This window comes from Thermobia domestica, chromosome 8, assembly GCF_964235325.1.
Source record: "Thermobia domestica chromosome 8, izTheDome1.hap1.1, whole genome shotgun sequence".
NCBI lineage: Eukaryota > Metazoa > Arthropoda > Insecta > Zygentoma > Lepismatidae > Thermobia > Thermobia domestica.
Window position 1 is genome coordinate 14,155,268 of NC_137461.1, and position 18,541 is coordinate 14,173,808.

Consider the following 18,541-nt stretch of genomic DNA (forward strand, 5'->3'; position numbering starts at 1 on the left):
TATTATAATTTTTGTTGTGCTTTTGCTGATTTTTATATTGAATTTGCTTCTAAGCACTTATTGCATTCCGTTTAGACCTGCTTCTATTGTTTTCTTGCTATCTGTCAACAGTGTAATTTAGTCCCTAAATTTAAGCCGTAAATTCAATTTAAGCCAAATTCAATCGCAACAAGTCATATTATGTGTTTGGTAGAGCTTCGAAAGAGTAATTTACTTCGAGTTCATTTCTAACGGTCGTAGTGTTAATGATGACCTGTATTTCGAACAGTAGGTACGGATGTATGCTGCACTATGCCAAAATAATAATAATAATAATAATAATAATAATAATAATAATAATAATAATAATAATAATAATAATAATAACCCCCATTGATGAACTGAAAGTACACCCTGCTGCAATAGGATAATGTAAAATCACACTCGGTTCGAAAAACTCATCAATAATTGTGGAACTGATGGCATCAAACTGTTGCCACAAACGGCGTATAGTTCTGACCTTACCCTTTGCTATCTGTTCCGGTCCCGCGCATATACTGAAATCACAATGCTTCTTCAGCCAGCAATCAAAGTGATTGGCTTCTTTACCTCTAAAGTTAACATATGGTATCGACATGGAATCGAGGAACTGGAAAGAAAGTGGCTGTAGAGTGTCCAATACAAGGAGCTCCATTTTTAATATTAACCTGCTATCATTGTACTGAAATTAATACATACAAATGCTTGGCTGAGGGAAATGCTGGCTTCTGACAGGCTTAGGAATGCTGGCTCCTGATTGGCTGTTGTGGCTACAAGAAATATCTTTGTTGAATGTCTGTTTTTCTGTTCCTGAAAAGAGCCGACCAGATAGGGCTGAGTTGAAACTAATGTCTCTATTAAGACTGTGCCTTTCCTATGAGATAGGTATAGCTTCCTTTACTGTTCTGTGCCAAAATATTGAAAGACTTATGACTCATTTTCATATTAATAATGATCTGAAATGTAAATAGGAATAGAAATCAAGGAAACAACTTCTGTTAGTAACTCTTCTCGGGCTATCAGACAGGTTAAGATATTGACATTTGACGTTTCGTTTCTTATGCAGACATTGCATTCAATTTTGGAAATTGTAATGAAGAGACCGGAGATGCGGGCATATATATATATGATGACTATTTGGAGGCAGAGCTAGGAATGGAGGCTTGAAATTGGATGATTAAAATGCTGGCTTCAGATTGGCTGATTGATGCTGGCTCCTGATTGGCTGTAGTTGTGGTTGCGAGAAAAGGGTCGACCAGATAGGGCTGAGTTGAAACCTCTTGTCTCTATTGAGGTAGCTATGGCTTCCTTTCCCGTGAGGTAGCTATGGTTTCCTTTATTGCTCTGTCCCAAAACTTATTGCACTTAGCTACTATTGGTGGTATTTGTAAAATCAATTCTGTGTAAAGGCTCTAGGCTATGCTCTGCTGGTCCTGATTTTTCGGGTTGTTGAAGTCTTATATGGCTGCTGTGTTCTCTTACATCGTTGTTCTATTGTACGTCCAGTTTGTCCTATGTACGATCTGTCACATTCACATGGTACACGATATACACCAGGAGTGCGCACGTGAAGATAGTCTTTTATTAGTTTAAGTAATGATCTGATGTTGATTGGAGGTTTATGAATAACTCATACCATGAAATAAAATGCCATTTACGCAAAAAGAATTTTTTAAGAAATGTTAACCCAAGTAGCAAGTGTATTGTATGGTAAACCTAAACAAATGAATGATTGCTTTTCGTCCAAGGTACAAATCAATGCTGAAACGACAATGACTATAAAATAATAAAAGAGAGGAAAGATATTAAATAACTCAAAACGAAAAATTGATAACGTAGATAAGATAAAATCATTAAAAATAACAATAATTATCATTTTATTAATTCACGAGCACAGTAATGGAATTGAAATAAATCATACTGCAATTTGAAAAAAATAAGACAAAGTATCTTTTGCATTGTTACATTGTATGTTTGCTTTCAGCTAAAAGGTGACCTTTCTTAATTTTAATTACTCAGAAATATAAACATAACTCTTGACTTCAAAGATATTCAAATATGTTGGTACGGCGACATGTTTCTCTTTCATATTATGTACACACTTAATGTTGAATCAGAAACATTTATACTTGTGAAAATGATCTTTTGTCTTTATGAACAATTGTCTAAAGAAATAACAATTTGATAGTGTAAACAACAAGGATTTAGTTACTGGATATACGTTTAAAAGCTTAAACGTTACTTAGTTTTAAAAGAATATCGAACATCTTGTAGATTTAAATCTTAAAATATAATTATTAACGCAACCATGTAAGTAAATCTTTGTCTCTTATCTTTTAATGATTTATTGTTCAGGAGAAGCAAATAATGAATGTAGAATTTGTAATGTAAATCATCTATTCTTTGGTAATTTGAAGTGAATATGCATTTAATCCATCATGCTAGACACGCTCAAATAGTATTCATATAGCGTCTTATTACAATTACAGAGTCCCCCAGAAAAATGTATACGTAGACCACTAATTTTTTCAAAACTTGCTGTATTTTTCACTCAACTTTCTTTGTCCACTTTCGTAAACAACACCAACTTACCATGTGATATCTAGATGAAAAATGAACATTGTAGTCGAATATGTTTTTGTGATAATCCAAACTTACTACATACGAGTATCAATCTCCTAGATTTTCATAAATAACCATAAACATGATTCTAAATCTCCCAAATAATTACAGATAACGATCACCAAAGTTCATAATTGACTTTTTGAGATCATACTGGCCCTAATTGATTTATCACATCACTACCTTTCTATTTTTTTAAAAAAAATATCACAGATTTCAAATGACGGATTTCAACATGACGGCGGAGGTTCGTGATTTACTCTTGCCATTCTTCTTTGCCAGTATATGAAACTATCACCGTTTACATTGTCTATCTTTCACTATTTTTACGACTCAACAGTTCATTTGATGTATTTCTATAACATAGCATAGGCCTTCTCCCACCAATTTGAACCCCTCCCCCTCTGTTTCTTATGGCGCTCAGCCGCTATAACTTTGCACACACATATTTTCACATCCTCTATCAGACACACTATGTCTCATCCCGCAACTCGATTCATTCATTTGGACCCTTTACTTGTCAGTGAGGAATGTGTGAGACATTCCGTCAAGGGTGGACAGATTTTTTTTTTTTTTTTTTTTTTTTTTAAGTTATCAGTTTAAGAATTCTCGCTGGCACAATATCTGGTTACGAGTTTACCATTCTGTTACTGAATATGAAGACCATTAACTAAATAGTTATATTTTTTTTGTATTGGTAATATTTACTTTATGAGAATCCACCAATGTCAAACACTCTGCTGTAAAATTTACATTATGTAGTTCACTATCTTAATACAGCGTCTCATATAAATATTTCACACATAAGTATAATTTCGCTGTTTTTTAGCGGAACAGAAGTTCTTTTAATAGGTAAATTTTAGATACCTTCATAATTATTAAGATTACATTTTATAAATTAGCCCGCTGTATTGTAAAATTTTCTTCTTTGTACATCTTACTCTACTTATAATTATTTCTATTTATTATTGTAAATGAACTTTCAGATTCATCATAATTATGTATTCTACTATAAATACATATCGATAACAGTTCTCTGCTTTTGCTTTGCGATTCTTTAACATTTAAGTCGAAAGGCAGTACAAAATAAGAAAGGCAAGCTAAAATAAAATGTTGAAGAATGTTGTTATAATAAAAAAATATTACAAAAATTAGAAGACATTATTTTGTATTACATAACTATTCTATCTGGCCTTGTTTTCATGTTGTCAAACTAAACACACTGAGCAAGGCTATATGATAATATACAGGGTGATAGGTAACTCTACCGATAAACTTTGGGAGGCGCTTCCTTATACGAAATGGAAGAAAAAAGTTCTAATAAACATGTTCCGAAAAATGCCTTCTTTCAGAATGATAATAACTTAGAAACTATAGGGCCTATCCCAAGCGGGTTAAGGAATTACACAGGAACTGGTATACGCTCTATCTAAATAACCATGTTTCAGAATTCACCGGTACCAGCGAAACGAACGCACCATTAGTACTTAAAGGAGTACCCCTAAACTTCAACTTCCTTTTCACAGTTCCTTTCACCGATAACGGAAGATGGTAAAAAATGGATATTTAGATAGAAAACATACTTGTTCCTGTGTAATTTCTTAAACCACTTGGGTTAGGCACTATAGTTTTTAAGTTAGGAAGTTTTGAAAAATGATTTTTCGAATTTTCAATGAACCATAACTCTGAAAGGAGGCATTTTTCGGCCCATGTTTATTAGAACTTTTTTCTTTCATTTCGTATAAGGAATCGCCTCCCAAAGTTTGTCGGTGGAGTTACCTACCATCCTGTGTATTTATAAAACACACAATTACGTATCGGTTTCAACACAATAAATGTGTCTTCATCAAACTTCCAGTCCTTCTGGCTACTTGGGAGTTGGTCACTTCTTATATACTAAGAAGAAGAAACAAAGCAAGGAAGCGGAAGGAAGAAAAAGAAAAGAACAAAACAATCGTTTGATATAGAGAGCCTAGACGAAGAAACAGAAAAGATAAAGAAGATACTTCAAAAAGAAGGAATTAGTACTTACAGGAAAGGAGGAAGCATAATAATTGAAGTAGTGAGAAAAAGCAAGAGAAAAGCAATAGCGGGAAAAGATCAAAGGTGGGTATATATAGAGTGGGATGCGCGGAATATAGCAAAATTTACACAGGAAAAACCCAAAAGAAGATGGAGGAAAATATAAAACAGCACAAAGATGACGTAAGATTGGAAAGGGACAACAACACCATATACAAGCATCAGAACGAGACAAACCATAGGATAGCGAAGGAACAGAGGTCATAGAAGCAGAGAAGAGGACATTCGTGAGAAAATGGAAAGAAGCCAGGGAAATTATGAAGACAGAAGACAAGGTGATGAATTGGAATGTAGGATTCGCAATAAATAAAGAATGGGAGAAGATTCTACTTAAAGAACAAGAAAGGAGAAGGAAGAAGAAAGAAAGAGAACAAATTAATAAGGGATCATAACAAAGGATAATTAGAGGATAAGAATGTATCCAGCAAAAACGTTTATTTTTAATTGGACAAGCGTGCAGCTGTACACGTGAAAGTGAATAGCACAAGTGCTACTTTTAATGAAGGGGCGGAGACTAATTAAAAGATAATGTCCGAAAAGTATATAAGAAGTGACCAACTCCCAAGCAATGAAAGTCTGATGAAGATACAGTTATTCTGTTGAAACTGTTACGTGACCGTGTGTTTTATACATATTATCACATAGCCTTCCTCAGTGTGTTATGTTTAGTTTGTATTACATTTATCATTAATTGTCTTTGAGTGATCGTATTTTTAAAGTCTTGCTCAAAATAAATTTTAAAACTAACTTACTTCTGAAAAGCTCTGTATTCCTATCCATCGGCGGAATTAATTCAGAAAGGATTCAAATCTCCTTTGGCAAACTGAAATCTTTATTTTGACTCAAAGTTTTAAAACTTCTTCCCAACAGTTTAGAGAAAATGTTTCTTTAAAAAAAGAGAAATAACTGGTCAGGTTTCTTTAAATAAAGGTTTTGCATTTCTTTAAATAAAGGTTATAAATAAAGTCGTAACAGTGTCAATAACTTAATTTTATCTTCATCAGACGTTAACTACCAGAATATCTTTATAATATTAAATTAATATTGTTATATAATTTTAATTGCTGCATTTTATAATTTTAATTTTTTTTTAATATGAAATAATCAGTTATTGTTATAATTTGCTGTTACATTTTAAATTTATAACATAACCATTTTCTGAATCATTATCATTTTCACTTTTTCTCTTTTATTATTATCTTAATAAATTATTCCAGATATCAGTTAATTTTAAAGCTTTCTCTCAATACAATATTCTATCATAAAATTTTATTTTCATTGCTTCTCTTATATCCTTGAATTTTTTTTCTTTCCATTCGTTCCAATAATTTATCCCATAATTCTTGTATTTGAAGTCCATTTGTCCAGCTCATTAATCTTTCACTTATTTCTTTCTTAATCCTTCTCGCTTCTTTTTATTTTCTTATTGTTGTTCTATTCCCTTTTTCTAGACCTTGGACCCTTTATCAATCTATATCATGCCCTGTTTCTTTAACATGTTTGTATGTAGCGTTCTTCTTTCTCTTTTAAGTCTCACATAGGGATTATATTAAGTTATTGAAACTGTTACGCCATATGTTATTTAAATTTTAATAAATAAGTATCTACTCTGATCAGAAAAGTATTAATTATTTAAGTAGTAGTTCCAGAGTGAAGATGAATGAAGTTACTTTGAATTTCGTACCATAGTATAGAATTTGTCAGAATATATTTAAGAATCACTCCTCCTTTTATTTAAATATGTTCATGTATTAAAAACCAAATTTTATTTATTTTTTTTTATTTATTCGTTCCAGATGATCCAAAGTGGATATATGACCGCTATGACTGTGACTCTGCTGATTTTCTGCCTTGTGCTTCCAGTCTCTTTCTCGAAGCATGGACGTAACTTTGATTTTTCACAAATAGGTATAAACCATTCTCTTGTATGTAGCCGTTTCATCTTTACTTTTAAAATAACCAATAGTTTATGCTGCATCCATGTACCTTCCTGATCTGTTGATCTAATAAGGTCAACACAAAACATCATATCTACATACGCAGTGTTTCAGAAAGAATGGCTTGATTTTGGACCGTAATAATCACGGACCATGGAACGTACAGGTAAAAAAAAAAAAGCTGATTGTTGTTTGAATGGGAGTGGCCTAAAGTTTCAGAAAATCGCCGTTAGATATCAGTCAATGCGACTTCTCAGTTTGTAGTCGGTCAGAAGTAAGATGGCGTTCGCTGAACAGAGGACGTTTTGTGTGCTGCAGTTTGCAAAGACTGAGTCAGTGATTTCGGTCCAGCGTGCTTTTTGTCTGCGTTTTGACATTGATCCACCTGCACCCAAAAACAGTCGTCGTTGGTGTTGCCAATTTGAAGAGACAGGATGCTTGTGCAAACGTAAGAGTCCAGGTCGGTCTCGCACTTCCGATGAAATGGTAGAATTTTGTTATCGTCTACATGTTCGTGCTGCTGGTGGTGGACGCATAGAGCATTCATAATAGCATATCTAAAACTTCAAGATTTTGTGATATTTTGCAATTTATCCCATTTTTGTAGTATGTTTTTATCAATACATATGGACTTTTAAAATCAGGTCATTCTTTTTGAAACAGCCTGTTTCAAATATATATAAATATAATAAAACTGTATATATAATAAGACTGTTTAACAGTAAATGAACCACGCACAAAAAACTGCTTACTATCTGCAAGTATATAGGTATAATCATTAATTTTTATGAAACTTCTTGTGACCCTTTGGAAATGTCATAGCACATTGTGTCATTCACCCCAGTCCTCTATCCTCAACCGCATAAAAGCCTAATAAACCTTTCTAGGGTTTCCTGTTTGCCTTTCATATAGGCTGAACCCTATACCGTAATAAATTGTTTTCCCTCCCCCCCCCCCTTCCCCGATCAGGAACAAAACCTTATGTTACCTTATACTCTGAAAAATAATAAAATAATTATATTACGAAATCACTGGAAATCATTTTAAAATTAGTTCTATTGGGATTTAAAGATCTATTTGAATATAGATGTAAGTGAATGAAGAAATCCCAGGACAATAGTACATGACCGGATACTGTATAATTATCTCATGTATTCTATTTCATTTCCATTTTATTCTCCATATTTAGACGCCGGACCATTAGAAGTGGTCCTATAACCTAACTCATTTCCAGTAGAGACATTGTGGCGAAAGACAGCTTATACTGTAACAGTTGATCTTGCCTTATAATCTGTGCATCCACCAGCTGCACCGAATTCAAGTTCTATTCGCGGTTCGGAACCAATTCTACATAATACAATTGTTGCATACGGACGAAAAACACAAAAAACGAACTCAAACCCTATATTTAGATGATGAGGCGTTCGGACTTGAAAGCTATCTAAATGTTCCTATACATTTTTTCTTCTTTAGTTCCACGATTGTGCCACGAGCGTATGAGCTAATAATAAGATGAATAATAATGGTGGAATGAAGAAAGAGAGAGAGGAAACGGGAGATCACCGAGAAAAAACATTTACAGAATGTTGGTCCATCACAAAGCTCATTTGGCGGAAGCTGCAATCAAACCAGGAACCCCACACACCAGAGGTAACAACTCTACAACTGAACCACTGCAGTCCTTGTTCCTATTGAAGTACGTTCAGTTTCATATACGGGTATAAGAATATAGAAAGAAAAACAACACTAGAAGGATTCCCATTGTAGTCTGTGTTACTTATCTGCCACTCAAAGAAAACACGTATGCACTTAATAAACAATTATCGTTTTTCTAAAAATAATAACCTTTCTATTCAATGCTATTTTCATGCAAGTATCAGTATACGGACAGAGAACTAGTAAATCATTTCAGTACAACAGAGACACAAATTTCATCTTTTAATAGTATAACAGAATTTTACGGAAAATATTTGGCAACTTTACAAGGTGTTACAAAAAGTTGTCACGGTACTTTTGGAATAGGTTCATCTTATCAAACTAAGAAAGAAAATTCATATGGACCTGTGGTCAGAAGTACATAATTTCGTAGTTACAGGATGCCGAAAACGTGAGAAAAAATGAAAATTAAAGCTCCATAGTTCTACCAGTTGATCGTAGTCGGGTCAAGACATCACTAAGGAACTAGTATATGAACTATCCAAATATCCATCTTTCAGAACCTCCAGTACTTGCACAATCATTTTTAAAGAGGCTGTTTGGGACTACCTTATCACTCCCCATTTACCTCTCTAAAACTTGGTGTGCAAGTACTCGAGCATTCTTAAACATGGACATTTGGAGAGTTCACATACCAGTTACTCAGTGATATCTTGACCCGACTATGACACGTCCTATAGTAGTGGAACTAAGAACTTTCAAAGTTCACTTATTTCACGTTTTCGGCACTCTATAACTCCGAAACTATCCACTTTTGAACACAGGTCCATACGAACTTTCTTTCTTGTTTTCATGTGAGGGATCTATTTCCAAAATATTGTGAGATATTTTTGTAACACCCTGTATATGAACATTCTTTGATTTTCAAGATACTTGTTAATGTATCTTTGATTTCATTGGAGCTGCGTAAACTCTCGCACAATTGTTTCTCCATTCCCTTTTAAAAATAGATTTCTCGGAAATGCTGGAAAAACAGAATTCATTATGAAGAATTTATATATAGAATTTTATCTCCCTAACTTCAGGGACTCGCGAGATACTACATTTAAAGAAAAAAAAACGAAAAAGAAACTTGACCCTAACAACGTTGAAAAGTTCATTCATTCCAAATGGTTTCCTCATAAAAAGATCGCTTACAACGTTAATTTAATTTTTATGCACATCTATGGAAGATATACTGTACATGACAATATTGTAATATTTACGTCTTAACATTAACATGTCAAGCATCTTTCTGAAAGTTTAAAAGTACACTTTATCAACATAACTTAATGTCTACTTCCAGTAAACAATGAAAACGATTATATACCATCATCAGAAGGCAAGTATACTTTTTACCGAAAACTTAGTTAAGTAACAAAATCGAAATTATTAGTAGTTAACAGTATGAACATTGATATTTGTTCGCAATATATACAGGGTGTATCAAAAGAGACTTTACAACTTTGAAAATTCGTCTTGATTTATTCATTTATCTTACAGACATAGCTTTGGTGTAATTTTGTAGCAAAATACATGAAGTTTTGACTCACGTAGTACACTAGTTCAGAAACAAGCCATCACAAGCACTAGCAGCAGTTGGAGCAAAGATCTTTGCCTTTACTGGTCCCGAGCGTGCTAGCTCTGTGTTTTGGTTTGAAGAATCCAAGCCTGCGACGACTGTGCAATGTAATTTTCGTACAAAGTATGGTAAAGATCCTTCCAGTAGGTCTGCTATTTATCAGTGGCATAAATGTTTTATTAAAACTGGATGATCGGTAAGACAAAACGAATCTTCAGGCCGTACGTCTGAATATGTTGCAAAGCAAGTAAGACTTCAGAGGGGATAGAAGCCACATTGAATCTCTTTCAGTATAAAGTAAGAAGAAGAAATTAAAAAAAAAAAAAAAAAATGATGTATTTCGCTAGTAAATGACAGCAAAACCATGTCTTTAAGTTAAGTAAATGAATCAACATGAATTTTCGAAGTTGTAAAGTTTTATTGATACACATTGTATATATATATATATATTTCATAAATTTTTAATGAGAACAAACTTTAAATAATAATAATATAAATAAATTAAGTTATGTATTGATATCAATAAGAAAGTAATTAAGACAATTCAGTCACCATCTCTCTACCTATCTGAACTCTTCGAAACAATAGTTAAATTAAATTGTCTTTCGTGATTTTTTTTTTTTTTTTTTTTTTTTTTTTTTTTTTTTTTTTTTTAAAGATAGGATTTCAATATAAATCTTTACTTGATAAATATACCAAATTGTGTGGAAAATACTTCGAAGAAAGAACTAGAAAAAACAATGAAATAGTAAAAAATCTTCGAAAAAATTTAAGGTAAAGATTAGTTAATATAATCATCCCTCAATAACATTAGAATAAATTTCCATTTTATGTAACCAACCCAAAGTCTTGAATATATTAGTGAACAACGAACTTTATCAATCAAATTTCTACTGCCTTATTTGTAAGAATATAGCATAAATGTTTTACAAACACTTGTGTCTCAAGATAATATCAGTGAAAGAAAATGCTATAAATGTACTAAAACAATGTATTTACTACATGATTTTTAGAACATGAGATCAAAATTAAAGTTTAAAATGTGCGTATAATTATCATCTTGATAATCTTTCAGACTTTAGTACATAATAACTGTAAAATAGAATAAAATCTGTTAACTTTGGCTCATTTTTCTGAGAAATTCATTGTTCCATAATATATATATATATATATATATATATATATATATATATATATATATATATATATATATATATCCAGCGATTTGTTTTGAAAATAAGGTACCGGTACGTGGGACCTAAAGTTCATAATGGTTAGAAAGTTGCATACCCTTCACGGCACTATTACGATTATTATTATTATTACTAAGTTTCTGCCAAAGTTTAATTACATTTTTGATTACAATACAAAGAAACAATAGACAATAGTTTCGCTAACATCTGTGTTGTTCTTCGGTAGGATACACTTTCTGTGAGAAGCTCAATTCTAAATTGTAAAATTGCTAGGAAGAAAGGATAATTCGTACTTCACCTGTGGCCAAAACAAAACACTCGTAACTCGCTTTTATAGATACACTTGAATGGAAATTTTCAAGTACCTCTCCATCTTGAATACATGTTTCTATTTACTGTCTGAATCTTTATTTTTATTTCTATTTCTATTTCTATTTCTATTTCTATTTCTGAGGAATCTAACCTATTGGTAGCGAGCTTCTTTGTTCTTTTGTGTCTTACCGTGCCCATGTCCTGTATGCATATATGCGTGTCTCTGTGTGAGGGAGAGAGAGAGATTGACTTTTGCTTACTTCACACTTTTGCCTTATTACTTTATTTATCTCACTAATTCCACCCTCAATTTTCCATCTCTAACAGCATTGAACTTCAGCGACAGACAAATTTGTTGAGATTATTTCGTTGTAGGAGCGCAGTCTTTTCAGAAAAATAAAACTGTTCGGTTCAGGACCTTTATGGTGCGAGGAATGAAAAAAAGGAAGACACGAGGCTAGCGAGCAAGAGACAGAAGGACCCAAATATTTCTAGTCTCTGAATACAATTAAATGACTTCAAGAAGGAACAAAGATTCGCAACTCTCTCTCTCTAGTGAGAAAAAAGGGAAAGGAAAACAATAAAAATTCTGATTTTCAATAAAACTACATATTTACTATTTGGTATTTTTAGTATTTTCGAAGTTTCTCGTCAACCGCTTTTTAAGACCAGAAAAAATATTCCGCTCTCATTAAAAGTTGCAGATACGCAAGATTATAAAATTGTTGAGTGGTTGTATGAGGGGCATCCAATAAGTTATCTACCTGGAGAGGAAGAAATGCAGATAGGCTCACCTGGTCATCACTCTTTTCCGATGTAATCCCCATGGAGGTCTATGCACAGTCACCACTTTGTGAGCAGCGAGATTCCAGACAAAAATAGTCTTTGTCATGGCCTACAAACCACTGGAAAACAGTCTGTTGGATCTCCTTGGTGGACCTGGATGGATTTCTGCTTGTTTTCTGGATTCCAATGGAGGATCCAGGTTTCGTCCGCTATTACCAGTTCCTCAGAGATTTGTCCTTGTCCTCCTCAAAGAAGTCCAACAAGTCTCTTAACAGGTCCATCCGGCAAACATTCCCTACACGGCGTAACACACGGTCACTGCGTTCCTCCGAGTGACCTGAAATTGCACAGATGGGTTCCCCAGAGTTGTCTTGTTGTGTGTGTCAAGTGTCATTATGCTCTCCCTCCTTATCTGTCCATTAAGATAACGTATTGAATGCCCCTCGTAGTGCTTTACGAATTGTTGTGATTGCACAACTGGGGTTCCTCAGAGTTGTCTTGTTGTATGTGTCAGGTGTCATTATGCTCTCCCTCCTTATCTGTCCATTAAGATAACGTATTGAATGCCCCTCGTAGTGCTTTACGTATTGTTGTGATTGCACAACTGGGGTTCCCCAGAGTTGTCTTGTTGTGTGTGTCAGGTGTCATTATGCTCTTCCACCTTATCTGTCCATTAAGATAACGTATTGAATGCCCCTCGTAGTGCTTTACGTATTGTTGTGATTGCACAACTGGGGTTCCCCAGAGTTGTCTTGTTGTGTGTGCCAGGTGTCATTATGCTCTTCCACCTTATCTGTCCATTAAGATAACGTATTGAATGCCCCTCGTAGTGCTTTACGTATTGTTGTGATTGCACAACTGGGGTTCCCCAGAGTTGTCTTGTTGTGTGTGTCAGGTGTCATTATGCTCTCCCTCCTTATCTGTCCATTAAGATAACGTATTAAATGCCCCTCGTAGTGCTTTACGTATTGTTGTGATTGCACAACTGGGGTTCCCCAGAGTTGTCTTGTTGTGTGTGTCAGGTGCCATTATGCTCTCCCTCCTTATCTGTCAATTAAGATAACGTATTGAATGCCCCTCCTAGTGCTTTACGTTTTGTTGTGATTGCACAACTGGGGTTCCCCAGAGTTGTCTTGTTGTGTGTGTCAGGTGTCATTATGCTCTCCCTCCTTATCTGTCAATTAAGATAACGTATTGAATTCCCCTCGTAGTGCTTTACGTATTGTTGTGATTGCACAACTGGGGTTCCCCAGAGTTGTCTTGTTGTGTGTGTCAGGTGTCATTATGCTCTTCCTCCTTATCTGTCCATTAAGATAACTTATTGGACGCCCCTCGTAGTGCTTTACGTATTGTTGTGATTGTTCTAAAAAAAAGTATTTCCACACCGACTTCAAAAGACTGACCAAAGTCTCCAAATAGTGTTGTTATTAAATATCCGAGAGGCGACTAACTTTGGTTTCTCGTTCTTGAGGTTAAGGTCAACTAAAGCATTATAAACGAATAAAGTTTTTTTTTTTCAGTCCTTAAAGTTTTCCATTGCAACGATTGATTCTCCTGAATGCAGAAACGTTCTAAGTGTCTCAAATAAATTACACCCCATCCCAAGTTTATTTTCCATTAAAAATATGAGTTTGAGTTTGACCTAAACTGTAATATTATGGAACTCACTAGTCCTTTTAACATAAATACTACCCAAGAAAGAAAGAAAAAAAAAACTGAAAATATGAAAATGGTAGACTTGACATGTTTTCAATTCAGGTCCTCAATTGTATATTGAGATATTCACTTAAATCGAATTGTAAATGAAGCTTGTAGAAATCTCGGATTTGTAATGAGACTTGGAAGTGAATTCAAGAACACTAATGTTCTTAAAATTCTATATGCTGCATATGTACGTACCAAACTGGAATACGTGTCCATAATATGGAATCTTAATGCGCATAAATATACACACCAATTAGAAGCAATTCAATCGAAGTTCGTGGGATATTTAATATTAAAAAAAAAAAAAAAACACGGGAATCTATCCTCAATATGAAAAATATCTTGAAGTCTTACGAAGCTATTCAATGCATTCTCTTGAAACAAGAAGAGCTAATTTCCTTCTGTGTTTCTTACATAAACTTATACATAATAAGATAGATTTGCCAATGCTATAGTCCGAAATGTCTCTTCATGTTCCGAACAGGAAAATGCGCTCACTGCTACAAACATTTCATGAACTACCACAGCGTACTAATGCATTCAGTATATCACCCATTACGAGAATGTGCACAATATATAATAGTGTTCAAATAAAATGCCCTACAATAGATATATTTGATGTACATATAAAAAAAAATACTTCGACTGCATGGTTTAGCGTGTAGAACAAATATTATGTAATGGAATCATTTATGTATACTACTGAACACTGTCAACGAGTATACACCTGTTGTGTTCAATATACAATAAATAAATAAATAAATAAATATAATTTTACTATATATTATTTATAAGATAGAGACTAGTTTGTAGATAATAAGTAGATACTAAAACAGACATATTAGTATCTACTTCATAGAAATAATCTATAATTATGTTTGCTTGAAAATACACGTGTTTCTTGGTAAATTATTATACGTCAATAGCATATTTTTTCAATATTTCATTTATTTATTTCAATTTAGAAGGAGGCATGAAAATGAAAAACAACAGAATTATGAAATGGCTTTCTGAAGGTAAATATTATTACCCTAAAAATTTTTTTTCGATATAAGTGAAAATTTGTTGTTTTACTGGCATGTTTATTATATTTCAATACGATACTTCCCTTAAATTATTATATGTATTATATGTATTATATGTATTATATGTATTATTTGTATTATATGTATTATAAGTATTATATGTATTATTTGTATTATATGTATTATATGTATTATATGTATTATATGTATTATATGTATTATATGTATTATACAGAATGTTACAAATATGTTTCACGATATTTTGGAAACAGATTTCTCACACGAAAATAAGAAAAAAAAAAAGTTCATATGGACCTGTGCTCAAACGTGGACAGTTTCGGAGTTATAGGGTGCTGATGGGGCTTATCGTAGTCGAGTCAAGACATCACTGAGAAATTGGTATGTGAACTATCCAAATATCAATGTTTAAGAATGCTCCAGTACTTGCACACCAATTTCTAGAGTGGTAGGTGAAGAATAATCAAGTACAGTAGAGCGTCGATTATCCGAACGTCGGTCAACCGAACGACCGCTTAACCGAACTGTGTACTCGCTCGCACCTGTTACTCTCCCACCCTACCGTCCATCATCCCCCTCACTCCCAAACCAAGTTTCCCACAGTAGTCGCCGCACTGAGCCACCGCTGGCGGAACATTGCTTCTAATGGGGCCTTCATAAGGCGCTGCTGACCGGCCAAGCCGCCAGTCGCTGTGTTTCAACAATCAGCACACTTCTTTTTATGAATAAATTTACTGCACAGTACTTCTTTTTGGCAAATAAACATGTACAGTTCGATTATCCGAACAAACCAGTTTTCCGAACACCCATGTCCCCCAGTTACTTCGGATAATCGACGCTCTACTGTACTCCCAAAAAACAGCCTCTCTCAAAATGATTGTGCAAGTACCAGAGATTCTGATAGGTGAATATTTGGATAGTTTACATATAGTTCCTCAGTGATCTCTTGACACTACTACGATCGGTTCTATAGTAGTGGAACTATGGAACTTTAAATTTCATTTTTCACGTTTTCGGCATTCTATAATTATGAAATTATGCACTTCCGACCACATTTCCGACTTCCTATATGAACAATGTAAATAATCTATTCCCAAAACATTGTGACAAATTTTTGTAACACCCTATATATATCATCAATTGCAAGTGTTAAAAAGTTCTTGTAGAAATTCTCAACTATTTCTTATTTTTTTTCTTTGAAAGACTAACATTTATATAAGTTGGAATGAAAAGTATACTTTGACAGTAAATATTAAATATCAAGATTTAGTTCAAAATATCACAGTGAAAAAGTTCTTCAATATTTCTTTATTAAAGTCTTTATGGTAAGTATACATCTGGAAAATTAGCCTGAATGACTTTACCAAGGAAAAGTTTAGTATCGGATAATTCCTAGTGTAGCATGGTGGACTTGCTGTTATGTTTGGAGTAAGAAGACTAAAGGCTTGAGAAATCTTAACCTAAACGAATTTAATTCCTGGGGGAAAATTTTCACCACCAGTCCTTGAAGCTGGAAAATGAATGAACTTGTCATTCACTGGTTTCAATTACCAAATTCAATTTAAAGTAAATGTTGGAGATATAGTTCAAAGGTACATGTGAAATGAAACATGAACATAAATTTCATTTTCAATAAACGTGCAACAGATTAGGATACGTGTTAAGGTAACTGAATAGTATTCTAAGTCTGGCGTCGTCACTTAAACTGTTTCGGAGATATTACTGTACCGTCGTCAGTTGATGAAAGTCCATTGTACTCTTTCGTGTCGTCTCTCTTGCTTGTGAAAAAATCAAGAACGAAGTGGCCCGAGACTTTCGAAGCAAACGGTTTTGTCTTCCGGACGGAGACACGAACCATACCTCCTGTCCTTCTCATTTTCATATATGGTAAAACTTTAATATTCGGACCTCCTCTCAACAACGTATTCGTGATGCCAGAGTGTAACATATAGTCAGAGCGAGTCGTAGTTCTCAATACTCAGGTGACAATCTCAAGTTCCAAACGTGGTTCCATACTCAGGAAATCGAAGTTCGAAAAAAAAACTTCAGCAGATAAGAAATAAACAAACGAAATGCAATATTGAAATAATCGCAAGTATAGTAGCTTTGTAAGTACAGGCTGTATCAAAATAATTAGACTTTACAACTTTGAAAACTTATATTGATGTATTCATTTATGTTATAGATATGGTTTTGGGGTCATTTTTCTAGCAAAACTCAGAGTGGCCCATAAATGGATTATTTTGGAAACAAACATTATTAAAGCAAATCTGACTAGCGGAGGGCGGACTTGAGTAAAGGAGCTACCGATTGATGCGTGGTAAATGGCGGCCATCTTGATGGCCGCCATCTTGGATCCACGTTATTTTTTTCAAATGGGAAGGTAGGTATGTGACACATCAATTAACACTATTTCTGAATGCAGTCCTACAAGCAGAAATGCGTTATCATGTCCCGTTCCAAACTTATGATGCCCAAAAGTCCCACCTACAGGATGCTCCACATGTTGCCCGTCCATTGCAACACACAACCGAAGTCTCTTAATCCAGTCCTCCTGAACCCGTAACAACACAGTGGGGGTGATGCTATCACAGGCGTCCTGAATACGTCCCTGTAGGTGTGCAACATCCCGAATCTTCTCCTGATACATTAGGTGTTTTAAATGTCCCCATAAAAAAAGAATCCAAGGGAGTGAGGTCCGGCGACCGGGCTGGCCGCTCCACAGGGCCTCGGCGACCGATCCAACGTCCAGGAAAAATGCAGATCCAAGCATTCCCGCACAGGCAGCGCATAGTGCTGTAGGGCACCATCTTGCTGAAAATATCGCGGCAAGGTGGCATCAGGGCGAAGAAGCAACGGAAACACCAACACCTGCAACATGTCCAGATGTGAAAGTGGACGTTCGGTAAGATACAACAAATCTTCAGGTCGTCCCCGTACGTTTGACGATGTTGTAGAGCAAGTGAGACTTGAGATGGAATGATAAAATGTGGCCGCATCACCAACAGAAGCCACATTGAACTTCTTTAGGTATAAAGTAAAAACATTGATGTATTTTGCTACAAAATGACACCAAAACCATGTCTGTAAGCTAAATAAATAAATAAATATAAGTTTTCAAAGTTGTAAAGTTGTTTTCGAAACACCCTGTACTTCTAATTGATGAAATCGTTGATCCAAGCTTGGAGAGTGCTAGGTGGCCGCTGACAGATTTCTAAAAGAGCTTAATATACGTGCAATGTCTTCAAGCATAGTTTAGTGACACAACAAAGCCAGAAAACAATGTCTGACACAAGTAGAAAAATAACAAATTTCAAAAGGGAAGAATAACAAATTTCAAAAGGGAAGAATAACAAATTTCAAAAGGGAAGAATAACAAATTTCAAAAGGGAAAAATAACAAATTTCAAAAGGGAAAAATAACAAATTTCAAAAGGGAAAAATAACAAATTTCAAAAGGGAAGAATAACAAGTAAGATTAATGAAACATTACTGTACTTAAAAGAAACGTGTTATTGCAGTAGTTTAATAAATCAAAAAGGTTTACATAAATGGTTCCAGGAAGCTT

General features: G+C 34.2%; 1 protein-coding gene across 5 annotated transcripts in view; it reads left to right on the forward strand.

The window, feature by feature from the left end:
- Window positions 1–18,541, forward strand: part of LOC145692696 (uncharacterized) — a 58,906-nt gene that overhangs the window by 22,743 nt on the left and 17,622 nt on the right. For 3 of the 5 annotated variants that reach the window (XM_081768094.1, XM_081768097.1, XM_081768096.1), the window contains exons 2-4: window positions 6,519–6,630; window positions 9,661–9,696; window positions 14,897–14,947. In XM_081768094.1, coding sequence (XP_081624220.1) covers window positions 6,519–6,630; window positions 9,661–9,696; window positions 14,897–14,947 — 199 coding nt within the window. Of the gene's footprint in view, window positions 1–2,171; window positions 2,329–6,518; window positions 6,631–9,660; window positions 9,697–14,896; window positions 14,948–18,541 lie in introns of those variants that run through there. The other 2 variants (XM_081768098.1, XM_081768093.1) reach the window with 2 other exon arrangements.